This window comes from Apodemus sylvaticus, chromosome 5 (genome assembly GCF_947179515.1).
Source record: "Apodemus sylvaticus chromosome 5, mApoSyl1.1, whole genome shotgun sequence".
Classification (NCBI taxonomy): Eukaryota; Metazoa; Chordata; class Mammalia; order Rodentia; family Muridae; genus Apodemus; species Apodemus sylvaticus.
In genome coordinates, this window is record NC_067476.1 from 103852411 (window position 1) to 103880178 (window position 27768).

General features: G+C 41.7%; 1 protein-coding gene across 5 annotated transcripts in view; it reads right to left on the reverse strand.

The window, feature by feature from the left end:
• Tp53bp1 (tumor protein p53 binding protein 1) overlaps positions 1–27768 on the reverse strand; it is a 76559-nt gene that overhangs the window by 38316 nt on the left and 10475 nt on the right. For 3 of the 5 annotated variants that reach the window (XM_052183366.1, XM_052183365.1, XM_052183362.1), the window contains exons 5-12: positions 26884–27008; positions 24612–24770; positions 20944–21073; positions 19238–19404; positions 15639–15765; positions 14984–15078; positions 11325–11527; positions 2380–3697 (exon numbers count right to left, since the gene is read on the reverse strand). In XM_052183366.1, coding sequence (XP_052039326.1) covers positions 2380–3697; positions 11325–11527; positions 14984–15078; positions 15639–15765; positions 19238–19404; positions 20944–21073; positions 24612–24770; positions 26884–27008 — 2324 coding nt within the window. The remainder of the gene's footprint in view (positions 1–2379; positions 3698–11324; positions 11528–14983; positions 15079–15638; positions 15766–19237; positions 19405–20943; positions 21074–24611; positions 24771–26883; positions 27009–27768) is intronic. The other 2 variants (XM_052183364.1, XM_052183363.1) reach the window with 2 other exon arrangements.

The following is a 27768-nucleotide window of genomic DNA, read 5'->3' on the forward strand; positions in this document are numbered from 1 at the left end:
GAAGACCATCAAACTACATCCCCAAACCCTAAAAGAGAATCACTTCTGGGCTGGAGAGATGGCTCAGCGGTTAAGAGCACTGATTGCTCTCTCTTCCAGAGGTCCTGAGTTCAAATCCAAGCAACCACATGGTGGCTCACAACCATCTGTGCTGGGATCTGATGCCCTCTTCTGGTGTGTCTGGACAGCAACAGTGTACTCACATACATGAAATAAATAAATCTTAAAAAACAAAAAAGTTAATTATAAAAATTATTTTTAAAAAAAGAGATAGAATCACTTCTGAAGAAGGAAAGGAGCAAGCCCATTGTCAGGATGCTCCCTGCCACAGGCAGCAGCTACTGTGGTTTCTCAACAAAATGGAGAAAGGGAGCGGAAAAGGAAAAGCAAAGAGAATGAGAGAAAGAAAGAAGGAAGGAGAAGTCAAAGGAAAGAGGAGGAAAGAGGAAAGAGGAGGGGGAGGAGAGAAGAAGGTGGAGGAGGGAAGGGACGAGGATGGGAAGGAGGCAGGGAAAGGGAGTGGAGGAGTTGGGGAGAGGAAGGAGGCAGGGAAAGGGAGTGGAGGAGTTGGGCAAGGAGGTGAATGGAAAGGGAGGGAAATAAAGTCATTTTCCAGCATTTTTCAGAATCTACATGAATATTAGTAAAATATAATTTTTTTCGAGACAGGGTTTCTCTGTGTAACCCTGTCCTCACTCTGTAGACCAGGCTGGCCTTGAACTCAGAAATCCACCTGCCTCTGCTTCCCCAGTGCTGGGATTAAAGGTATGCACAACCACTGCCCGGCAAAAAAAATAAATTGTAATAAGACAGAGTCTATAAGAAAGAAATAGTTTGTTCTAGCAACTAACAGAATAATCTGTTAATTCATAAAGAATACTATTACCATAACAATATCTCAATATTGCTGGCCGTGGTGGCACACACCTCTAGTCTCAGCACTCTGGAGGCAGAGGCCTGCGGATCTCTGTGAGTTCAAGGCCAGCCTGGTCTACACTGTGAGAGTCTGTCTCAAAAATATAAAAAAGGAAAAATAAGCACCTTACTAATAAAAAAAACAATATTTCAATATTTTAGAGTGTTCTTTTACACACAACTATAAAAACAGCTAAAAGGTATTCCTTCCCATGGTGACAGATACCTACAATCCCAGGATCTGAGATACAGAGACAGGAGAACATGGTACTCTAAACTTTGTCAAAAGCCCAGGACTAGGGAGATCACAGGCCACAGCTGGGAACCTACTGCCATTCTGTTGGATGGTCAGACTGTTGACCTGCTTTCTAAATATTTATGTGTATCCCTACAGAGTCATTTCCATCAGAAAAGCTTCTTTCTGCAGCGCACAGCAGCTCCTAGAGACTCTTAGCTACCAAGCTACAAGTAGCAGTGGCCATGCATGCTCAGCTGAGGACAAATCATCTCCATTAGGGCTTAGCGGACTTGACAGAAGACTAGGCACAAAGAGTGAGAATTGGTGGATGAGCAGAGCTGGAACGCTGACTTCTGCACATGCATGGTTGCTGCACACAGCAACACACAGCACCTAGGGTTTCCTGCACTGGACCTGCACAGATTGAGCCGGCCAAAATTCTAGCACAAATGAGGACAAGGCGATTAGCAGTTGATGATGCTAAGGGAGAGATCTCCTTTGCAGCTATAGCAACTGGGAGGTTATCCATGCCCCCGAGAATGGCCTCACAGCCATGCACAACGAACAGCGCTGGTCAGGCTCAGGGGGCTGAGTTTTAATAACAAGCCAGTAGAAAGGAGAACATGAAGTCAGAAGGGAGATGAGGTCGGAAGTACCAGGAGGCATACGGAAGGAAGTAATGGTAGGTGGATGTAATCAAAATATACTGTACAAATGTATGGAATTTTCAGAAAATAAATTTAAAACATTGTTTTAAAATAAAGTTGTTAAGTATCAGGAAAAAAAGAAAATGTGAGGCCAGTCTGTACCATAAAAATGAAACCTTGAATCCAAAAAGACAAGATATGGATGGATGGATGGATGGATGGACAGAGGGAGGGATGGATGGGGGAATGGGAGGATCGATCACTCACTGGTGCCGCCTGCCTAGTTCACATGAGTGGGGAGGGGCCTCAGGGATAGGACCTAAGTAAGCAGAAGAAAGTGCAATTCCTAATTACATGCACTGACTACTCTTGAACTATGGTGCTGATAAAGCTCAAATAACCTCTGGTCATACAAATAATTACAACTATGAAAGAAAACTAGAACCCCTAATCTCAAAATTTCCCAAACACTGTTCCTTCAAGCTAATGCTCAACCTGACACAGTATGCGGGCTCTCCTCCTCCCTTTCCAAACAGGAACCCAGGTGGATGACTCCAAATGAAATCTGCTACCACTCACCACTAGAACTTTCACAGAAACTCTGTGAGGCGCGGGCAGGGGCTTTCCCAAGCTGCTGGCATGTGCCCTCTGATCCCAGCTGCTTGTCTTCAGCCACGTGGGCATCTACAACCACTGGGCTCTCTTTCTCTTGAACTTGGGGCTGCTGGGCCTCCTGGTCGGACCTGACAGGTTCGTCTCTCACTGAAGGTAAAGAAGGTTGTGGAGAGTCTTCTGTTTCAGAGTCCTTCTCTGTGGTCTCTGCTTTTGACTCTCCATCGTGCTCTCCACTCTTTTCCTCTGGAATATTTACTCTATTTTCAGCACATGGTTCTGCCTCTGGAGCCACACCCTCCCAGGACTGGGAGTCTGAGCATTTCTCCACTTCCTGCAAAGGTTCACAGGAAACATCAACTCTAGGAGAGGGCTCCTTCACATCAACGATAACAACACTGGAGTCCTCAGAAGTAGCTTCTTCCCAAGTTTCTGGATCCTTATGTTCTAATTCCTGGTCAAGGACTGGCAGCTTCTGGGGGGAATCAATACTAATCACACTGGTTTCAACTTCCATAGCTTCTGGGCATTCCTCTTTAGGGGCTTCCTTCTGCAGACACAATGCCTCAGTCTGAGTTTCGGTCAGAGAAAGGTGCAGTGGGATGCTGTCCATCTGTTCTTCTTTAGGCTCCTCTCTGTGACTTCCACAGGGAGTCTCAGGAACTTCTTCTACTTCAGATCCCGAAAAGCCTTCCTCTGGATGCTGTTCTTTAATTTCCATCGCTTCCTCCTGGTCTAAAACACTGGAAAGTGCCTCAGAGCGGGTAGCTGGAGAAGGAACGGCCTGACTCCCAGAATCACAAGTGAGGTCGATGCAAACGTCTTCGGCACCCGTGTCCTCTCTGCCTTTCCAGCCAGCAGCTGGAGCACCACCATCACCTCTGTCCTCCGGTTCACCCCCTTTTGCTGTATCTGCATTGTGACTCATTTCCACCTGCTCGTCCTGTGCTGGATTCACCAGGACATTTTCACTTTCAGCAGGAAGTTTCGAATCGTTAACTGGAGACGAGGGTTCAGTATCATCAATGTGCGTGTTCTCTCCGTCTTCCTCAGTCCTGGAAGAACCCACACTCTCCATCTTTGAGCTCTGACTATACTCACTTGTAGAAAGTACCAGTTTGCAAGAATCCCCTGTCATGGAGAGCCCAAGGTCATCAGTGAAATTCTTTGGTTCGCTCTCTGAAGTCTTAGAACACTCAACAGTGAGAGATGAGCTATGCAAACCTCCACCTTTCTTCATATCATTTGATGGTTCTTCCAAACTTGGTGATGGAATGAAAATGTCCTAAGAAAGAATGAAAAGAGTCAAGCTATCAGTTGTCTATATCATGTTTCTTTTATATCTAAATCTTAGATTCATCTACATTTCTAAATCAATTAATCAAAAATTAAAGGACTCTAGCTAAGACTGTAATTCCAGAACCCCAAACCTTACAAGCATCCCTTCAGCTACACAAGTCACTCTATTCAGTGTTTTTCTTATAAATCCCTAGCAAAGAATACACATATTCCAAAACAAAAACATAAAATTACTAGCTTATTAAGTACAGGAAGATCCAAACTTCATCATCCAACTATTAAAATTATGTCTGTACTATATAATTAACCCCTGACGTACGCTTACAGAGCCATGTCTAACCTCACAAAGTTGACTATGTACTCGTTCTTCACTGTACCACTATGAGCGTCCATAAAGCAGCTGTCAAAATGCAAAAATAAGGGCAGAAGAGATGGCTGGAGCGTGGTTAAGAACACGAGCTGCTCTTCCAGAGGACCTAGGTTCATTTGCCAGCACCCACATGGCAGCTCACAACTGTCTCTAACTCTAATTTCAGGGGATCTACCACCCTCACATGACATACCTGCAGCCAAAATGCTGGACATACATGTGTACAATGCCAATGCACATAAAGTAAAAATAAATAAATGTTTAAAAATGTAAAGATAGAAGATCACTAGTCAGCAGAGAAATGTAATTAAAACCACAATAAGCCAGGCAGTAGTAGTGCACACTTTTAGTCACAGTGCTCATGAGACAAAGGCAGGCAGAATCTCTGAGAGTTCTAGGACAGCCAGAGTTTCACAAAGAAAACCCTGGAGAAAGAGAGAAAGAGACAGAGACAGACAGAGAGACAGAGAGAGACAGAGAGAGTGCCATAAAATGACTAAGGTTCTAAACACTCACAAAACCAAACACTAACAACCACATGGAACAACTGTAATTAGCCAGGCAGTGGTGGCGCATGCCTGTAATCCCAGCACTCTAGGAGGCAGAAGCAGGCGGATTTCTGAGTTCAAGGCCAGCCTGGTCTACAGAGTGAGTCCAGGACAGCCAGGGCAACACAGAAACCCTGTCTTGAGAAAAAAAAAAAAAAACTGTAATTGTCACGCACTGCTGGGAAAAAGCAAAATACACAGCCACAGCAGATAGCACCTCCTGTGATCAAACACGCAGCTCCCAATTTCTCAGTACGGGTTGCTAATGTTCTACTTGCTCAGCTGGTGGACTGCTTGCCTAGCATATACACAGCTGGCCCAGCACTCCTGAGGCAGAGGCAGAAGAATCTCTATGAGTTTTGAGGTCTACATAGAAAATTCCAGGAATACACACAGAGACCCTGTCTCGAAAAAAATAAAACAGCAAAAACAACCAAAAATTCAAAACCTACACAAAGCCTTGGGCACCTTGAAATGAATATTCTAATAATCTCAGAGCTTGGAAGGCAAATATAGGCAGATTGCTGTAAATTCCAGTCCAGCCTGATCTACACAGCAAAGACTATACCATCTAGGGCTACATGGGTGTATTGATAAACACACCCATGCAAACTATGCTGAGGCATACACCTTTAATCTCAGCATTCAGAAGGAAAAGACAATCGGATCTCTACAGAGTGAGATCCAGGATAGCCAAGGATACACAGTAAGAAACTGCCTCTAATTAATTAATTAATAATAAAGTGTGTGTGCACATGCACGTGTGCGTGCGCACATACATACAGAGAGATTCTTTCAAGCACAAATACTATTTGGAGATCAGAGAGTAACTTTTGAGAGTCAATTCTCTCTTCATTGTTGCCCTGGTGATCAAACTCGGGTTATCAGGCATTTGAGGCAAAAACCACCATTACCCAAGCCATCCTGCTGCCACAACTGCTGTTTCTTTCATTCTTTTTTTTTTTTTTTAAGGGGTAGGAACAGGGTGAATGTTAAAATAGGATCTCACATAGCCCAGGCTGACTTTGAACACCTGCTGTTCCTGCCTCACCATCCAGTGCTATAATTACAAGCATGTGCTGCCCGGCTTTGCTTTAAATTGACATATTTTATTATTTTTAATTTGTTATTACTGCTTGTGTATGTATGTATATACAGAGCACATGAATATGAGCATCTATCTATACCATAGCACATGTGGTAGTCCAAGCAATCCTCAGGAGTCAGCTCTCTCTTTCCACCTTTAAAAATAACATGTAGACGGGGCTGGAAAGATGGCTCAAAGGAATACTGACTGCTCTTCCAGAGGTCCTGAATTCAATTCCCAACAACCACATAATGGCTCACAACCATCTGTAATGGGATCCAATACCTTCTTCCAGTGTGTCTGAAGACAGCTACAGTGTACTCATATAAATAAAATAAATAAATCTTAAAAAAAAAAAATTCAGGGGGCTGGAGAGATGGCTGAGCAGTCACTGACTTCTCTTCCAAAGATCAATTTCCAGCAACCACATGGTGGCTCACAACCATCTGCAATAGGATCTGATGCCCTTTCTTTTCTGGTATGTCTGAAGACAGCTACAGTGTACTCATATAAATAAAATAAATAAGAATTCAAAAGAAAATTTAGGAATTTGACACGTAATGAAAACTTGAGAGAACTCAAATTAGAATGGTAGAGTCAACATCTACTTTATTTCTGAAACCCTGTCAAACAATGGTAAAGCATTTTTTCTAGCATACATAATTCTCAGAAAAGAACTACATATATATATATATATATATATATATATATATATATATACACACTTATGTACACATGAATATATATACACACATATTTACATATAATACACACACACACACACACACACGCACGCACGCACGCACGCACGCACACACATATATTCTGGCAGACATATATGTCTGCCACTTGGCAGACAAGTCAAAGATAATTGTTAGGCCAAATAAGAGAAAGCCAAGAAGTTACCAGGGTGATAACACCACACTACAACCATGCCCCCGCAAAAGGACTTAGGACTTGGAAGTAACATCAGATATAATTTTTAAAATGATGGTGAGGTTGCTACTAAAAACAGGAGGAAGACTGCCTGGAAGTCTATTTAAGAAGCAGTTCAATTCCCATATCCTCTTTCCCTGCCCTTCCTCTGCCCAGGAGAAAATAAAACACAAAGCCCTGGACAGGAGGACAGGAGATGAGGGCACCATCCTGAAATCAGAGGGATTAAAGACAACCTACATACTGAGGGAAACCCATCCCTGTGACCTTCACCTCAAACCTCATCCTTTCAAGTCTTCTGTATAGTAACAACCAGCCCTGTACCCAGCAGGCATGAGATTAGACTTTCCTAGGGAATCAGACCAACCCAAGATGATCAGGATTCTGACACTATGGCACTCCCGACAAAATGCCCCAGGAGATTGTATTCAGTGAATGCCAAAACAATAAGTCCTAACCATCACCTCAGAACTACTAAACCAGAGTTCTGATATTTCACTCTTAAATATCAGCAAATAAAGAAAAGCTCTAGGGTTGGAGAGATGGCTCAGCGGTTAAGAGCACTGAGTGTTCTTTCAAAGGTCCTGAGTTCAAATCCCAGCAACCACATGGTGGCTCACAACCATCCATATGGGATCTAACGCCCTCTTCTGGTGTGTCTGAAGATAGCTACAGTGTACTTAGATATAATAATAAATAAATCTTTTAAAAAAAGAAAAAAAGGAAAAGCTCGCATTTAAACTAGAGAGATGGTTCAGTGGTTAAGTGGTCTGCTCTTCCAGAGTTCCTGAGTTCAATTCCCAGCACCCACACAGTAGCTCACAACTCTCTGTATGTAACTCCAACACTGGGGAACTGAACACCCTCATACAAATAGATATACATTAAAAATAACAATGAACATAAAATAAAAATTTGCAAGGCTAGAGAAATGGCTCAGAGGTTAAGAGCGCTGAGTGTTCTTCCAGCAGTCCTATGTTCAATTCCCAGGAACCACATGTTGGTTCATAATCATGGATACTGGGATCTGATGCCCTCTCCTGGCATGCAGACAAAATAGTGTATAACAAACAAAAATTTGCAAAAGAAAAAGACAACAAGGGCCAGTAAGATGGCTCAGTAGGTGTGGTGGTATGAATAAGAATGCCCCCCCCCCCTAGACTTTATATTTAACTGCTTAGGCACCAGGGACATGCACTATTTGAAAGGATTGGAAGGATTAGGAGGTATGGCCTTAGACAAAGTATGTCACTGGGGGATGGGATTTGAGGTTTTAATAGCTCACATCAAGCCCAATGTCTTTCTCTCTGACTGCAGATCAGAATGTAGCTCTCAGCTACTGTTCCAGTATGCTGCCATGCTGCCCGCCATGGTGACAAGGAACTAAACTGCTGAAACTGTAAGCAAGCCCCCAGTTAAATGACTTCTCTTATAATATCTGCCATGGTCATGGTGATATTATTCTTCACATCTGTAGAACAGAGACTAAGACACTAGTCTTAGACTAAGGTAACGGCACTAGCTTGTCAAGCCTGATAACCATTTGGTTCCCAAACCCAAAGGTAGAAAGAGAGAACCAATACATTCAAATTGTCCTCTAACCTCCACGATGTATTAGATCACACATGTATGTGTAAGCACATATCACCAAAAATATTATATGTAAAAGACATCAAATAAGACATAATTTAGTTGCAAGAGTTCGTGCCTAGCATTCTGAAGCTCTAGATTCAAATCCTAGAATTAATAAAACCACTCAACAAGCTGGGCATAATGGCACACACCTTTAATTCCCACACTTGTGAGGCAGAGGCCAGCCTGGTCTATACACTGAATCCTAGGGCAGCCAGAGCTACACAGTGAAACTCTGTCTCAAAAAAACATTCAGCTTTTGAGTTCAAGGCCAGCCTAGTCTACAGAGTGAGTTCCAAGACAGCCAGGGCTACATAGAGAAACCCTATCTCAAAAAAAAAAAAAAAAAAAACCAAAAACATTCAGCAAAACTGTGTGATGAAGAACACATTGCACCACTCAGCAGGTACAGGCAACATGATCAGAAGTTCCATGTCATCCTCAGTTACAATGTGACCCTAACTCAAAAAAAAAAAAAAAAAAAAAAAAAAAGAACCAGAATTGGTGCGTGGTTAAAGCCGCACATCCACTCCATTCACCCACCCAGTCAGTTTAGCTCCCAACACTGGTTTGGTGGCACACACCTGTAATCCTAACAGCTGGCAAACCAAGGCTGGAAGACGACAAGTGCAAGGCTAGCCTGGGTTACAAAGCAAGACTGTCTCAAAAGTCAACAAATAAGAACAGGTGCTCAGCAGCTGAGCATCTGCTCATCATGTTTGAGGCTTGGATACAACCCCCTAGCACCACTTAAATAAATACACTATTAAAGCCTACCGAGAAGTGACTCGTGGGGAAGAGAAACCTTGCCAAAAATTATTATTACTAAAGAGAAGCATAGACATAAGGCAAAAATATTCAGAGGAAAAAAAAGACTTCAAGAATTAAAAACAAAGTTACAGAAATTAGTAATTCAGAGGAACAAAATAAATGGTAAAACCCAGCAACTACACCTACACTTTACATACAAGAAATAAAACACATCCTCACACAAGCCTGTGCATCAACCTTCTTGGCAGCATGATTCACAGAGACAGAAAAAGAAAAATAACTGTGACGTTCATCAACTGATGCGCTAAAGAGGAAATGTTGTATATACACAAAACAGTATCAGTTATGATAAAGTAATCTGAAATTTTGCTCCATGCAGTAACTCGGATGAGCCCTGAAATCCTACTGTCATAGTTTGCTGAGCTATCAACTTGAAACAATCCAGAGACATCTGGGAGTTCAGAGTACCATCACTGGGACAAAGAGAAAATCCTGTAGGATTAGAGTAACAAAAAATAAGTCACAGGACCCAAAACAAGATCAGAGTGGCTTACTGCTCTCAATAGAAGCACCAGAAATTCTAAGATAATAGCAAAATGCCTTCCAAACCGTTAAAGGTAAGTATTCCCAATCTATAATTCCACAGCATTCAAACTATAAAATGAGTAAGAGGGTTAAAAAAGGCTCTTAGAAAATGTCCCCAACCAGCATGAGGAACTAGATTAGTGGTTCTCAACCTACAGGTTGTGACCTGTTTGGAAGTCACACCCTTTCACAGGGTCACACATCATATATCGTGCATATCAGATATTTACATTAAAATTCATAACAGCAAAATTAATGTCATGAAATAAAAATGGAAATAATTTTATGGTTGGGGGTCACTCCAACACGAGGAACTGTATTTAAGTTCTTACCCTTCTTACCTCTCTCACTCCCAGCCTCTCTCTCTTGCCCCCTCTTAGGCTCTCCTCCCCTCCCCCCCTCCACGTGGTCATGGCCGGCCTCTGCTTCTCTACTCTCTCCTTCTCTCTGCCTTTCTCTGCCTCTACTACCCTCTTAACTCCCCTTCCCATGCCCTGAATACCCTCAAACTGTACTACCCATTGATTCCATCACCCCTTGCCTTCCCCCTCAACCCTCCTTAGCACTCTGGTTTTCTACTGATACCAATCCCCCCACCCAAAATTTTCCCTAAAAATGACACAGCCACTCTAATGACCCCTTCTCTTTAAAAAAAAGTAAAAGGGGGAGATGGGGGACAGTGTAAGGCAGTCTGTGGCCTGGTTGAGCAAGGCCACTCCGGACACCCAGTAGAACATTTTACAAGGGACAGAACCACTGAGCCATGCTCCCAGACTCCTGATTCCTCAACTCCATAATCCTGTGGCCATCAGTCATGTATGGCCACGCCCCAGGCCCCTAGTGTTCTGGCTGGCCTCCACAACTACAGTCACCTGGCTACAGCCAACTTTTTCCCCTGCCCCATGGTTACCTGGCAAGAGCCAGGTAACCCAGCTCCCTATAAAAGAAGGTTTCTTGCCCCTCCTCGCTCTCTCTTGGTTTTTTTCTCTCATCCTTGTTCTTATCTCTCTAATCCCCCTCTCTCTCCATTCTTTCCTCTCTTTCCATGTGGTCATGGCCAGCTCTCATCTCTCTATCACCTTTCTCTCTTTACTTCTCTATCTCCTTTTCTCTTTCTACTTTTCTATAATAAGCATTGAAACTTAAAAAAGAAAGAAAGAAAGAAAGAAAGAAAGAAAGAAAGAAAGAAAGAAAGAAAGAAAGAAAGAAAGAAAAGCTGCATTTAAGATTTGCAGCATTAGAAAGGTTGAGAACCACTGACCTAAACCAAAGAAGCCAGCAAGCAAAGGAAGGATGTAGTGCTGATGTCCAAAGCTACCCTCTGACCTCCATCTACACATGCAGCGATATGCAAAACACATACAAGCCTGATAAAATACAATTCTTTTCTTTTTGTTTTTTTGTTTTTTGTTTTTGTTTTTTTTGGAGACAGGGTTTCTCTGTGTAGCCCTGGCGGTCCCTCACACTCACAGAGTGTGTCTGCCTCCCAAGTGCTAGGATTAAAGGCAAGTGTTGCCCCCACCACCTGGTTTAGATTACTTTTTAAAAGATTGGTCTTGATGTGTAATTCTGTGGCAAATCACTTGCCTAGAAACTATGCATCCCTAAGCTCAAATCCCTGACCCATAAAGTAAGAAGGGAAGGAAAAGCAGCAGGAGATGGGAACTCTTCCTGCAAAACTCACATGAGAGAACTCGGGCTGGGACGGGATGGGAAGTGAGCCAGGAGTGAAAACCGGTGTGCTCCGAGACAATGGTGTTGACGCTTGCGGTGACAGAGCAGGCTGAGATGGGAGAAGAGGTTTTTCTATCTCCATTGCTTCGTCATCATGAAGCTTCTGGAAAGGCTCCCCTCCTTCAGGTATCACTGACATATCCATGGGCTCATCTGGTTCCATACAAGAAAAATGAATTACAAAATTAGCACTCACCAGTATCACTCACCATCAACAGCAACTACGTTACAGAAATTTCCATTCCAAAACACAATGTCCTAATTTTCCGAGAACTAAAACAACAGTAGGTTGTGTCCCACCAGCCCCAGCCTGTGGGAGGAGGGAGTGTACAAGTACACGCGTGTGCACACATATGGCACTCAGGGAACAGGTTCCAGGAGAGCTGGTTCTCTCCTTCCACCGTGGGCTCCAGGAAGCAAACTCAGGTTGCCAGCCAGGCTTCCCAGTCAAGCATTTTAATCATGTCAGCAGCCCACATCTAATCTTAGACATAGATTAGAATGGTTTTCCACCTGAGAATGCCCACCCACCCATAGGAAATATGAGTTACGTCTCCTCTAAACACTCCTGGATTATCCTGGCTCATTTCACACTTCTGTAGGAATAGCCAGATCCATTTTCCCCTGTGTTTCTGTATGTGGTAGGTTGCATGTGTATAAATGTCTACATGTGTGTAGGTGTAGTGTGCACATGTGGATGTGGAGACTCTTCTCAGTACTGCTAAGCCAGCGTGCTCCTTGAATCCCATCTTGGCCTTCTGAAGGTAGACTTAGGAGCAGGCTACCATGCGCTCCTAGCATCTATATGGGCCTAAAGATCCCAACAGTAGTCCTCCTGTTTATACAGTAAGCACGTCAACTGCTGAGCCATCTCCCCAGCATGTAATTCCACCTAAATTAACTACAACATACTCTGCCCCAGACCTTGAAAGGCAATGAACTAGCTCATCACTCCAAGTTGATTATCACATCTGTATGAAGTCACTGTGCCTGCAGGAAGTATTGCTAAGTGCAGAGATTGACACCAGTACAAAGACAGAGCCACCAATGCCAATCAACACCGATTTATCTCAGAACCAAGACACTGGCCCTAACACAAACTGCTCAAGAGGAAACATACACAGAAAACACTATCACTGTTCCTGGGGCTGGGAGAGAGCTCACAGGTTAAGAGTACAGGCTACAGACCTTTCAAAGGACCCAAATTCAATTCTCAGCAGCCACATGACAGCACTCAGCCATCTGCAACTCCAGTTCCAGGGAATCAATCCTATCTTGGCCTCAGAGGGCACCATGCATACAAGTAGTACACAAACACACATGCAGGCAAACGCCCACATATATAGAGCTTAAAACCATGGTCTCTGCATGATACACTACCTCCCTTAAGGCAATCAAGCCCGTCCCCAATGCCAGCCTAGATAATGATTTAATTCACCAGGCTTTTTACAATTTGATCCCAACCAAACCAGTCACAAACTACTTACTCCATGTAGCTGTTTGAGCTTACACTCATGGTACCAACTGCCTACAGTCCAAACTCATGCCCGCCCTAGCTGCTTGCTTGGCCTCACCCTCACATACCAGACTGATGAGACTTTATAGTCCAGTGCTACAGACTCTGATTCACTTTAATAATCTAAGATAGATGACAAAACAAATAGATCTAAAACGCATTTCAGACTTTACAAACAAGAGTGCACAGGTTTCTGGGTTACATGGGGGGAAAAAAAGACTGAATCAAATATATAATGATGCCAAGGACATAAAAATACTTTTTTCATATATACAGAAAATGCTATGAAAAACACATCCAAAAAATAACTGTAATTAGATCTAAACTGTGGCCAGAGGTCATATTTCCTTCACATTACTCTCTTAAAATTCTTCCAAATTTTATATAGTGAGATTGATAATAAACAAGGAGAAGAAAAAGCATTTTGAATATACTTCTTTTTCTATGTTCCAATTACAGACAGACAAAATTAAGAAATTAATTTAACAATCTAAGTAGGGTTTTATAGAATGAAATCCCATCATTCTGACTAAAGCTGCCATCAATGATGCACATAGTTAGAATGCTATTGGTCTCTACAACTATTTGCACTAATGCTATCAGTACCTACAACTGAGCAGACAGACAAGCACAGAGAGAAGTCTGAGGCTAACCCTGCATGCTAGTACTTCTCAATACACCAGAATTCAGTAGCACAGATAGCATGCTGTCCCAGGAGAACATGTGACAAGTTAAAGCAAATGTTTCAGAGATAAATGCCTAAATTCAGATCCTAACTTTATTACTAGTTGTGAGATTTGTGACTTTATTTCCTCATAAACCACATGGGGATAAAACTCATGCCTTTAATCCCAGCACTCGGGAGGCAGAGGCAAGTGGATCTCTGAGTTCAGAGGCCAGCGTGGTCTACAGAGTAAGATCCAGGACAGCCAGGGCTATACAGAGAGACCTTGTCTCCAAAAAACAAACAAAAAACCATAACTACTACTTAGGATTTCTGTGTGGATTCTCTAGAGGGCGAAACAGAGAAATAACTGAGAAAATGACAGTACCTGGCATAAACAATGTGTTTAATAATAATGTAGAAGTATGCAGCCTCATTGATATATGAATAACAAGAGCACTGAAGTATGGTGCTACCAAGCTGAAACCCTAGCACTCAGGAGGAAGGGACGGGAAAGGATCTCTAACTGAAGGGCAGCCCGGGACACAGGCAGACCTCTGCCTCAAACACAAAACAGGGGAAAAAGAAGTAACTAATAAAATTTACAGGAAAAACTTGGAAAAGACAGATGTTTAGAAATACACAAACATTTAGAAATTCCTAGGCTAGGAATCTATGGGTAGAATGCTTGCCCACTGTGCTCGATGCCCAAGAACAGATCCCCAACACCACATAAAACCAGAAACAGTGGCACACATCATTATAATTATGTATTATACAATATAATTGTATTACAATTTTACTTACATATTTAAAAATGTACTTATATATTTATAAATATATTATATATTGATATATATGTATGTATACATGTATATAGTAGAGGAAGATTGATTGATTGATTGATTGATAGTAAAGGGAGGTAGAAACTGGGGGATCCAATGTCCGAGGGCATTCTCAGCTACAGAGGAGAGCCTAGATCCATGAGCCAATCTTTGGGGGTCAGGGGGATACTATGCCCTCATAAGACAAGTTAAGTTAAAATTTTTATCAGCTTCTTCAAGTCACCCTTGTTTATTTTAATAATAACAAAAATAAAGACCTAAGAAACAACTAACTACTGGCTTTCTCTCACTTAGAAACATCCTAGCATGTATCTGGAATGTACTATAGGTAATTAATAACAAATCTATATTTGTTATTTAATTTACTTGGGTTCAATTTTAGAAACAAAAAGTTCTCACTAAAGCGTGTTTTTTTCTAAATTAAAATAGAAGATCTATGCTTAAAAAGCAAGGACCTCGAGCAGTGTATCCTAGGTCCATGAATCTCAGGGGCAGTGAAGCTCAAGGAAGCGTGCATTTGGCAAGGCTGGAGAGCACTACTCCTCTCCTGGGCTGAGATGAACAGACAGATTACGACAGCTCACCTTTTCTCCCTCCTTGCTCTGTGGGACTGCTAGGAACGATAAAAGGGGTGGATCGGAAAGCATCAGGGGAAGGAGCAACAAGATCTGAGGAATTCCTTTATATAAAGAGAGAATCACAGGTTAAGGGTTTGACATGTGCTTTGACTTCAACAAAAACATCCAACAGACATACTTAACAGCATACATACTTAACGTTTCCCCTGAACAGCAATCTGAGATTCAAGACAGCTCTCAAACACTAAGTTTTTAAAAAGTAATGGCAAAGTGAATGACAAGACATAATGACTAAACAGGACACTCATATTTATGAGACAAAAAAAAATGACCTCATTTTACATATTATGAAGGATATGCACATTTTTACTTAAAAACAAAAACAAAACACAAACGATTTGCCCTAGCAATTCCATTCTGTCCTATATTGTTAAGTGACAATAAAACGCTAGAAAGGGGAGGGGCAAACACTTGGTTCTCATGTTCACATTTATAAACTGCAAGGCACCTTTAACTTCCACCATAAAACCATGTACGTTCTTTAAACAGTTCCTCTAAGTTCTCACCCAGAATTCCTAAGGCCTGGACTCCAGCTTTTAGCTTTGAAAGGAGCTCTGGTCTGACCGGCGACCTGGCTCTCCAGGCTTTCAGGCTTACTTACGCGGAAAGGCTCTCCTGAACAAGGGGCTTCTGACCAGAGAGCTGCAGGAGCTGCAGGGTGGTAGCAGGTGTGGAAACCGGAGAGCACCCACCTTCCTCCCTTGAAGGAGTAGAACAACCATCAGAAGCTAGTGGGGGAGAAAAGTTAAGAGTTGTATTTACTTCTCAGACTGGCATCACTGCATGGGAGAACCTACTCAGCGCTGCAAAAACAGCAATACCCACAGTCTGCCACCCTTGAGGGGGAGAAGTCCTTTCTGTGGAAGCACAACGCAATGGGACATCACCAGGACACAAATTTTGAGTCAACAGTAACCCCATTTCAGGCCAGGTGGTTTCTTTTTCCATTTTTCAAGACAGGGATTCTCTGTGTAGCCCTGGCTGCCCAGGACTTCACTGTATAGACCAGGCTGGACTAAAATTCAGAGATCGGCCTTTGACTCTTGAGAGCTGGGATTGAAGGTGTGATTGTCCACTATCCAGTCGTATTTTAATCAAGAGTTCCTTCATCCTTTCTACCACAATCTAAGCTTGCAGAAGGTAATGGTTCAAAACATATCTTGCCCAAAACATGGGCAAGTCTGTGCTCTCACTAATGCTTATCGGACATTCTATTTCAAAAATGAGAAAAATAATCCTGAAAATTGGTTCCAAGAATTGAGGCCCAGCAAGTCATGAACCTGACTTTTGGATCACAGCCTTTGGAGCTGGTTTGTATGAGAAATGGAATCATTTGCATATGCAAGATGAAGCCTTTAAAACACTGTGAGAAGCTAGTCTGTAAAACCAGGATGCAGAAAAAGGTACACACAGTAGAAGCCTGGGTCACAAAGCTTGAGAGTGAAAAGGACTCTGCTAGAAATGGAGCCGCTCATAATAGATTCTAGAACAGCGCCATCAACCAACCACTCATGATATTCGACAACTGAATATAGACCACTCGTGATACAGTCTAGAAGAGATTTGCACTCTACCCAGGTCCTGAGAACTAATGAATTACTTGGATGTGGTGGTGCATGATGCCTTTAGGACCAGCATTTGAGAGGCAGAGGCAGGTAGATCTCTATAAGTTCGAGGCCAGCTGAAACTACATAGCAAGTTCCAGTACAGTCAGGACTACAAAGTTAACAACCTGTCACTAGAGAAGTCAGAAAAAGTAATAAACTACTTTGCTACACAGAAGAAACTGCATGTCAGAAAAGTACTCTGTTCACTGTTCCTATTCATATCACCAGTAGAAGAATAGAAAGCTATGAAAATGTGCAGTGAGTTTAAAGATGTAGATAGAATGTACAGGGAACAGACCTCTTCATGTTCTTCAGTGAGACAACAGCAGGTAAGAAACCCACCCACTCATTTGAAAGGAAAAGAGGCTAAACTGACAATGCTACCACACGGGTTCCCTGCTGCTAAAGGATGTGTTTCTCCAAAGGCACAGAGGCCACTGCAAGTGGGCTCCAAGAGAGACAGGCTGTACCTGGAGCCAGCAGAACTGGAGCATCATGTACACAGCACTGCTTTTGTAGGCATAAAAGATGGAAAAACAAGAGGGGCACCAAAAATTCAGAAAACTGCTAAGTGCAGGCAATGTATGGAGGGGTTAACTCCCTGCAACAAGGCCCTTCAAGGCCATTGCATGAAGTTTAGAAGGTGAAACTTAAGTCACAATGGAGAATCCAGGAAGGTTCAGAGATGCCAAAACCATGGGAAATCTGCCAAGGGAAACTGCAATGGAGTTAACCCAATACAGAGGTCATCTGTGCTGAAGGTATCAGGATGGGAGAACAGAATACCCAAGGCTGCTCGGGCCCAGAGGACAAGACCACAAGTCCAATCATGGGCTATAGGTTTTGGCGCATGCTCTGCTGGATGCCACGCTTGCTCTGCTCCCCATCCCTCTCTTAATATATGACCTTGTCTTCAGCTTTATAGAACCTCATAGTTAGGAGATACGGTCTCATAAAATACTTTAAATTTTAGACAATATTGGAGTTATTTCAAACAACTAAGTACAGCTGCATTATGAGATGAAAATGAGATTTTAGAGGTGAGAAGTGAAATGTTATGATCTAAAGTGATGTGCTTGTGTCAAGCTGACAAAGGGTGGAGCTAACTGTGATTAATTCTGTCAGCTTGGCTGCTTTGAGATCACATAGAAACACAGCTCTTAGTGTATATGAGGGTATTTCCAGAAAGGCTTAGCTGAGGATGAAGCACCCTCACTGGATGTAGGCAGCAGCCCCATGGGCTGGAATCCCAGGCTGAATAAAAGGAGAGAGAGCTAAGCACAGGGATCTCTGCGTCCTGAGTGTGGGCACTCAAGTTTCTCACAGTCTCCCCGATATGAAGACTAAAACTCTCAGCCTGTGGGACCAAAGAAAAAAGTCCTTTTTGTTTTTAAAAAAGTTACTCATGTCTTTATTATTTTTATGTATATGTGTGTGTGCATACAAGAGTTTATGTTATTTTATGCCTGTAGGAACCTACAGAAGTGAGACAAGGGAGCTGGGGTTACAGATGGTTGTGAGCCACCATGTGGGTGCTAGGAACTGAACCTCTGCAAAAGCAGTGAGTGCTCTTAACCACTGAGTCTTCTGTCCCAGCCCCAAAACCTTCCTGCTTTAAGCTGTTGTTGTTGTTGTTACAGCAATGATAAAAATAACTACTACAGAGAGGAAAAACCAGAATCCTTATACCTCTGCTTGGCTGCTCTTCTTTCTTGTGATGCTTCTATAATAAAACAGCAAGCGAGCCTTTTATTCCAAGGTCTACCTAAGGTGAGGTAAAGCTCATGCCATGATGCAGATGGGAGAAGTCAAAACAATGCGCATGCCACCTGATGATGAATGCAGCAATTTTCATGATTAGAACTTGAGCCTCCTCGAAGGAGACAGAAAATACTAAGTACTACTAATAAAACAGGAGCAGCCAGAGTGACTCACGTTATTAGGTACTCCATGAATAGAGACTATCAACTTAGACAGATTGAATATTAACTATATTAGCCCTAGGTATAAAGAAAGGACTTATCTACACCCTGGTAGCTTTGGTGGGTGCTTGCTGATGTCTTACACACCAAGCACAGCACAGAACTCAAGGGGCACAGCCTAGTTCCTCCCTGCCTTTCACTAAACGTCTGGCTTTCTGAGACTGTGGAGTAGGGGAAGAAGACTTTGGGAGTGTACAACAAATTCCATTCTACACATCTAAGCTTTGTGTCCTTTCTTCTAGACCTTAATTCACCTGTTATAACATCTAATAGATAAGTAAACTGTTACCCAAATGAGTAAGAAAATCACAGTACACAAGACAGAAGGAGAAATGGCAACTCTGTCCGTGATACCAAGCTCTTTACTAGATGCACTCCTATTTTAACTCAACTTCCAAAAGGGGAAAGCTACATCAAATGTTGACTGGGAAACATTCTCTGACAGCCCTCATCACTGACTGGCTAGGAATATATTTTTCCTCCATATCATTAGCTATTCTATATCATAGCTATTTTTAAAAGTACTTTTAACTTAAACAGGAGCCTCAGAACTAAAATAAAAATGTAGAACAAATGAGAAGAGGAGCTATGAAAACAATCACCCTTCGTACCTGTTTTACTACTCTGGTCAAACAAATCTTCCTGAGTTGAGGAAACCTCAGGCTCCGATGACGTCTGCACCTGTGGCCCCGCTTCCAGCAGCTCTCGGGCAGGTACCTGTTCCTTTGTTTCCACAGCAGCAATAGAAATTTGAGGACTGGAAGGCAGGTCTTCAGACCTAGGAGATGTGTATCAACAATGATGAAGGCTGTTAAATTCAAATGTTTCTTTCCCTCTTTCAACAAAAAGCTAACAATTTCAAAAATTCTAATAGCCCTAATCTACATAACCTATGAAAAGTAAAATAATACTGCAAAGTCAGTGGGCATTTCAAAGCCTGTCTCCCTCACTCCCACAACCAAACCTCTTTTCAGTTCCTGTCTGTTGAACACTTCTGACAAGTGATTAAGAATTGCTACAGAAGGGGGCTGGAGAGATGGCTCAGAGGTTAAGAGCACTGACTGTTCTTCCAAAGGTCCTGAGTTCAAATCCCAGCAACCACATGGTGGCTCACAACCATCCCATCCATAATGAGATCTAATGCCCTCTTCTGGTATATCTGAAGACAGCTACAGTGTATTTACATATAATAAATAAATAAATCTTTTTAAAAAAAAAAATTGCTACAGAAGTCCTTATACAGACTTGATGTGGCTTTTCTCTTCACTGGTGCCACAGACATACCTGTTGCGTGCTGACCTTTTCCAGGACTCCTTTACACAGATTGCTTAACCACGTAAGACGCATATTCTTGCCCCTTCCTAGAGTCTTACACTAATATTCCCAAGGAAAAATGGAAAAAGCAAGACTAACAGGAAAGCCAGGCATGTGGCTCATACCTATAATCTCAGTGTTTCAAAGGCTGAGATGGAAGGATTATGAGTTCAAGGTCGACCTGGACTACATACTAAGTCAGAAGACTGCCAAGACTACAAAGTGAGATCCTGTTTAAATAATAATAATAATAATAAAGCTGAAATAAGGAATTTGTAAAGAAAAGCCATAATGGATCACGATGGGACACAAACCTACAATCCTACCACTAAGAAAGTTGAGGCAGAAGGATTCTTTCAATTTCAAAGCTAGCCTGAGTCACATGGCAAAGCACTATCTCAAAAAATAAAAAGCTGCCGGCCAGTCGTGGTGCACGCCTTTAATCCCAGTACTTGAGAGGCAGAGGCAGGTGGATTTCTGAGTTCCAAGCCAGCCTGGTCTACAGAGTGAGGTCCAGGACAGCCAGGGCTACACAGAGAAACACTGTCTCAAAAAACAAAAAAAAAACAACAACAAAAAAAAACAATCCAAAGCAATATGGGTGCTCATGAATAGAAATAGGTTTTCCAATATAACATTCATCTATATCTTTATTAGCGCCAGAGAAGCAAAACTACTTCTTCAGACTACTACTGCTACAGATAGTGACTGATTACCCAGACAGATGTCAACCAAAGATTAAGGATTATAATGACAGAAGCAATAATGCACCTTTAGTAATAGGCTGAATTAAAATGAGAGCACACGCAGTTAAGACTGCATAAGCAACCCATATGTATAAATAATCAGTATTTCTACTGGACAAAAAAAAAAAAATGCCAGTATCTATAAAATGTGAGAGCGGGAATCAGCAGTTTCTAATACTGTTTCCATAAATAAAATGAAATTCCTATAGCCCCACAGTAAAATTCCAATGATACCTTTTAAAGAGTGCATGACTAACCTTACAAGTGGTAGATTCTGTTCTTCTACCACATGGATATCTTTACTGGGCTGTGCTGTAACAGGGATGTCTTTGCTGGGTTGTTCTATCATGGAGATATCTTCAGTGGTCTGTTCTTCACATTTAACTGCTTAAAATATAAGAAGGGGGGACACAAAGCAGATATTAACTCTTCAAAGTATCAGAGGCAGCCCAAATAATTCTCAAAAGGCAAAAAATGTTAACAGAAAATAGTCTAATTTTAAAATATCAAGAATTATATTGTCGGGCAGTGGTGGCGCACACCTTTAATCCCAGCACTTGGGAGGCAGAGGCAGGCGGATTTCTGAGTTCGAGGCCAGCCTGGTCTACAAAGTGAGTTCCAGGACAGCCAGGGCTACACAGTGAAACCCTGTCTCGAAAAAAAACCAAAAAAAAAAAAAAAGAAAGAAAAAAAGAAAAGAAAAGAAAGAAAAAGAAGAAGAAGAAGAAGGAGGAGAGAGGAGGAGGGAGGAGGAGGAAGAAGGAGGAAGAAGGAAGAAGAAGGAGAAGGAGAAGAAGAAGAAGAGTTATATTATAGAGGGACAATATCCCAACTAGATACCATACTCTACCAAATAAAACCCCCAGTACCAAGAGGGGGTTACCACCTTTTGAGTTGTTGGCTAATGAGGTCCCACAGACCTCTCAAACATTAGTCTATTGCCCTCAAGATTTTAAGGATAAGACCTATTGGCTGAAGACATTATATACTAGAGTCACAGAACATGGAGAACTCACTGGGTGGTGGTGGCGCACGCCTATAATCCCAGCACTCTGAGAGGCAGAGGCAGGCGGATTTCTGAGTTTGAGGCCAGCCTGGTCTACAGAGTGAGTTCCAGGACAGCCAGGGCTATACAGAGAAACCCTGTCTCGAAAAAAACCAAATCAAAAAAAAAAAAAAAGAGAGAGAGAGAGAGAGAGAAGAACATGGAGAACTCTAGCTAATACTCAGCTAGAAGCTGTGGCTAATACTCAGTGCTGAAAGGTGCTACATATACATGCTACGAGAGGAGAAGTGGTCATCAGTCCCACCTAGTCATGATCCTTCGACTTACACATCCAGCCTGCAAAGTTATGCCTGATGGTGCAATAATGGCACAGACGGCCTGGGAGTAAACGTCTACTTTTTCTTTAAAAAATGGATTCAAGGCCTGTTTCATGAGATAAAACTGCCACTGACCCAAGAACCTGAAGCTAGACAGGTCGTGGGCCACAGGGAAAAACCCTACTCAGTCACTGCTGAATGGCAATAACACGACTCCTACTGGTTTATCGCTATACCAACACATCAGTGCATCACTCAGTCCTCATCAAAGAAGCTGCTTCCTGTAGTAGATGCCAATTAACATGGGCAACATGCAAAGGATAAGAAGCATTGGAATTCTCAGAACTAAATGGGATGTCTATATCACATCTCTGTCCTCAAAGTTCAGGGATTTATACAAAAGAGGGAGTAAAAAAAATTAAAGTGGTAGACAACTTCATGGAAACAGTATTTTCCAAAACCAACAGGGCAAACATATACATGAGCTCAAAGGGACTATGAAAGTATGCACAAGATCTACACGACATCAAACCAGACAGAAATCTTAGCATGGAGGGGAAAGGCGGGCATGAAGTTCTACCCCAAGGTAAGGAGCTATAGACATCTCATGGCTACTGGGAGAGGTGAGGTCAGTTTTCTTTAGTCCCATGACAGCTAGTATATAAAGCACACTCCATGGAAGGCCGCATGTCAGCTATCACAAAGAGCTGAACGAGTTCTTGTTTTATTTAAGAAGAGGGAAGGAGGGAAGGAAAGAATATAAAGTTGGGGGTAGGGCAGAACCTAGAATGAGCTGGATAAATAAAATCAAAAACTATTATATGGAATTCTCAAAGACTAAAGATTACTTAAATAAATATATCTACACATATAGAGAGAAACATAGATAAAAATACAGACAGACCAGTAGACAAACAGAAACAGAAACAGAAACACACACACACACACACACCTAGAAAAATGTTTCAGAGGTTAAGAGGGCTTGCAGCTCTGAAAGAGGACCAGCATTCAATTCTCAGCACACATTAAGTAGCTTACACCCAACCACCTGTAAGTCAGACTCTGTATCTAACACCTTCTTTTGGCCTCACGGACATCATTTATATATAAAATTAATTTTTTTTAAAGATTTATTTATTATCATATGTGAGTACACAGTAGCTGTCTTCAGACACCCCAGAAGAGGACATCAGATCTCATTACTGATGGTTGTGAGTCACCATGTGGTTGCTTGGATTTGAACTCAGGACCTTTGGATCAGGACCTTTGGAAGAGCAGTCAGTGTTTTTAACCGCTGAGCCATCTCACCAGCCTAAAATTAATTTTAAAAATATATAGGTACTGGGGTTGAAGAGATAGCTCAGAGGTTAAGAGCATGGCTGCTCTTCCGGAGAACACTGGTTCAATTCCTAGCAGACACATGGCAGCTCACAACTGAATATATCTCCAGTTCAAGGGGTTCCATCACTCTCACACATACAGGCAGGAAAACCAATGCAAATAAAATAAATAAATCATTAAAAACAAAAATAAGGGGGCTAGAGAAATGGCTGAGCAGTTAAGAGCACTGACTGCTCTTCCAGAGGTCCTAAGTTCAGTTCCCAGGAACCACATGGTGGCTCACAACCATCTGTAATGAGATCTGATGCCCTCTTCTAGAGCGTCTGAAGACAGCTACAGTATACTCACATACGATAAATAAATCTTCAAAAAATAAAAATAAAAATCTTTTTAAAAAAATATATCATCCCCAAAAGAAAGTAACCAGTGACTTACACTTAGGAAAAAATATCAATCTGCAAACCGTCATCCAATGAATTCTTACTGCTTACTCTGCAAACTTATGATACATTAATTTGGATTGCTTTGTAACTTATTGAGAAGCCCAACATGGTGGTGCATACCTTTAATCTCAGCACGTCAAAGGCAGAGGCAAGCAGATCCCAGAGTTCAAGGTGACTCTGGTCTACAAAGTGAGTTCCAGGACAGCCAGGGCTACACTGAGAAACACTGTCTTGTGAAAGCTCCCTGCCCCACCCAAAAAGAGAGGAACATAACTCGGCAGTTAAGAGTACTTCTTGCTCTGGCTTTCATTCCCAGCACCCACAACAATGACTCACATCTGTACTACAGTTCCAATCTAATCCCCCCTTCTGACCTCTGTGGGCACCAGACAGACATACTGTACTCATAAATACATAAAACCAAAAGTCATATAAATAAAATAAATAAAATAAATTTCTAAGCTTGCAGAGGTAGAGCTGGTGAATCTCTATGAGTTAAGGCCATTCTGGTCTACATAACAAGGTCCAGATAGGCCAGCCTGGTCTACAGAGTGAGTTCCAGGACAGCAAGGGCTATACAGAGAAACCCTGTCTCAAAAAAAAAAACCAAAAAAAAAAAAAACCAAAAAAAAACCCACAAAAACAAACAAATGACAAAACACCTTAGAAGAAAAAAAGAAAAAGAAAAAGAAAAAGAAAAAGAAAAAGAGAAAGAGAAAGAGAAAGAAAAAGAAAAAGAAAAAGAAAAAGAAAACTTGTCCTAGAGGGAGAGAAAAAAACTTATAATCAACTCCACATGTGAGACCCACATTTCATACCAGTACCTTCACCCACAGCAGATAGCTGGGTAGGACCCGAGTTAGTGGTCACCAGCTGCAGATGCTCTTGGTTGACATCATATGGCACTGTATGTTCCTCAATATCCTGGCTCTGGGAAAGTTCCAGAACTCCGAAGCCCAACTGTGACGATGCAGAATCTAGGAACAAAACTCCAAAAACTAGTTATCAGCCCACAACATTATCACTGTGCAAGCAGTGGTCTTAGCTGAAGAGGATCATGTTTCAAATAACCTTTTTTGCATTTGTGTGTCTATGTCTACGAGTACACACAATCACAGCTGAAGTGTGAAGGTCAGAAGTCAACTTGCAGAAGTCAGTTCTCTCCTTCCACAATGTGGATCCAGACACAAAAAATTCAGACAAACAGGCTTAGCTTAGCTGGCAAATACTCTAACCTGCTAGGCCATCTTGCCAGCTCTAAGGATCACATTAAAGGCTTCATATCAAAGCCTTGGCACACATAAATTTTCCAAAGCAAGACACATCAAGGGACTGGGCATGGGGTGGCTCAATCCCAAGCACCACAAGAAAAGAAAAAAATATCAACAATAAAACTATCAGACTCACTGGGCAGTGGTGGCACATGCCTTTAATCCCAGCACTTGGGAGGCAGAGGCAGGCAGATTTCTAAATTCGAGGCCAGCCTGGTCTACAGAGTGAGTTCCAGGACAGCCAGGGCTATACAGAGACACCCTGTCTCGAAAAAAGCCCCAAAAAACAAAAAAACAAGCAAACAAACAAACAAACAAACAAAATCAGACTGGGTGTGGTAGCAGATACTTAAATGATTTGAAACAAAACCAGAGTATTGGTATCCTTATAATACCAGCACTGGGAAGGTAAAAGCAGAGAGATCAAAAATTCAGGTCCAGCCTTAGCTACATAGTAGATTCAAGGTCATCCTGGACTATGTAAAACCCTACTATAAGTAATAAATACTGAAATATGGGGGAGGGACTGGCTAAAAGACCCAGAAGGTAAAGGTTCCTGCTGTCAGACCTGACATGACAACCTGAGTTTGATTCCCTAAAATCTATGTGGTAAAAGAAAACCAACTCCCCAAGTTGGTTCTGACTACAAACACATCATTAAACTAATAAAATGTAACTTTTTAAAAGGGGGAGGTATATAACAAAGCAAAAACTTAGATATATAAAACCTTATAAACACTCAGCATGGTAGACAATGTCAATAATCTATAGGTATGTAAACCACACCCAAAGGTACTCTGAAAAGTAAGTGCAAAGGAAAAAGAAACAAAATGTAGAAAGCCAGCTAGTCAATGAGTAATGCAATGATTCATCTGTGTGTTTCTTGGTTTTGAGAGGTCCTACTGTATATCCAAGCCTGGCCTTGAACTTGTAATCCTCCCAGAGAGCTAGAGCTCTAGGCACATATCACCATGCCCAGCTTACTACTGTTTGAAGTCTTTAATATTAGTTTCCCAAAGGGCATAAATTGAAAGCTTAGCTGCTGTCAGTGATGCCATTATGAAGTGGTGGAACCTTTTTATATTGTTTTGATTGACAGGGTCTCTCTCTGTAGCCCAGGTGGGCTTCAAATGCAAGGCAATTCTGTCTTGATTCCTAACTACTAATACCACAGCTGAGCACCACACCAAACAGTGGACCCTTTAAGAGGGCCTAGGGGCTGGAAAGATGGCAAAGTGGTTCAGAACACTAACTACTTTTCTAGAGGTCCTGAGTTCAATTCTCAGCAACCACATGGTACCTCATAACCATCTATTATGGGATATGATGCCCTCTTCTGGTGTGTCTGAAGACAGTGATAGTGTACTCACATGCCCAATAAACAAAATGCAAAAGAAAAAAAAAATTCACATCTATTAAAAAAGAAAAAAGAAGAGGGCCTAGCGGAAGGAAATTAGGTTGTCAGGGATAGGGCAACCCCATCTCCCTTCTGTCTAGCCCTTGTTTCCCAACTGCTGTGAGGTAAAGCAGTTTTGTTCTATGTGCATCCAACCATGATATTCTGTCTAGTAACAGGTCCAAAGTAATGGGGGTAAATCCACAACTGTGTATTTTCTGGAGTACTCAGTCATGACTTTGAAAGGCTGCTTAGCAGAGAAAATGCAGTTACCAAATTAAGTGAGACATCTTAAATTACTTGTGATTCTCGGCTTAATCATAAGAAATCTATTACATGGATGGTAAAGAGAGCTTTAGCTACCTGTGTGTTCACAGTAAGGGGCCTGAGGAGAATCTAGTATTCTGAAAGGGCACAGCCTACCTTCAGCAGCAAGGCAGTGTGTGTCAGCATCCGGAGCGCTTGCTCCCACCTCTTCCTTCTCCTCTTCCAACTCTTCCTCCTTCTCCTCCTCTGGGAGAGAAGCTTCTACTGTCACTCCCAGAGCACTGCAGAGAAAGAACACAATCTGTCATGTCCCCAGATAGAGAGAGCTGACTCTGCTAAAAGCACACTGAATTTTGCTCTGACTATCCTCACACACCAATTACCCCTTAACTGAATTAAAAATATAAATAAACCCTCATGATTTTAGTGCTGCCTTTAGAAAGTACATAAAAGGTTAATGTTTCAAAACACTGTACCAAATCAAGCAATAAAAACTAAACAGAAGAAAAACATAAATATATTTAAATTTTATCTTATTATTTTATTAAAGGCATACACCACCACTGCCTGGCAAAAATACATCTTTTTTAAAGACGTTAATACTATAGCCAAAATGCATAATATTAAGACAAGAAATAATCAAAAATACTAGTGACACATAAACTACATAAAAGATACAGAATTGATAGAAAGAAAACCAATGATATAAATGGTAATAATAAGCTCTCAAATCAGAGACACAAGTATCTTTGAACTTGTAAAGAAACCACAAAAAATTTACTGCCAGAAAAAAATGAAGAAAGAAATAAAATCTAGCCAGGACTATAAAACCCAACACTTGGAAAGTGGAAAAAAGAATCAGAAGCTGAAGTTAGCTTCTGCTAAAAACAGTAAGTTTAAGACCAGTCTGGGCTAACTTATATAAGAATAAAAGGGGGAAAAAGCCATCTATACTTAATATATAATGGACATATTAAATACTATACTATTGCTCAATACTACACAACTGAGGAGAGAAAAGACATACATATATACATAGGC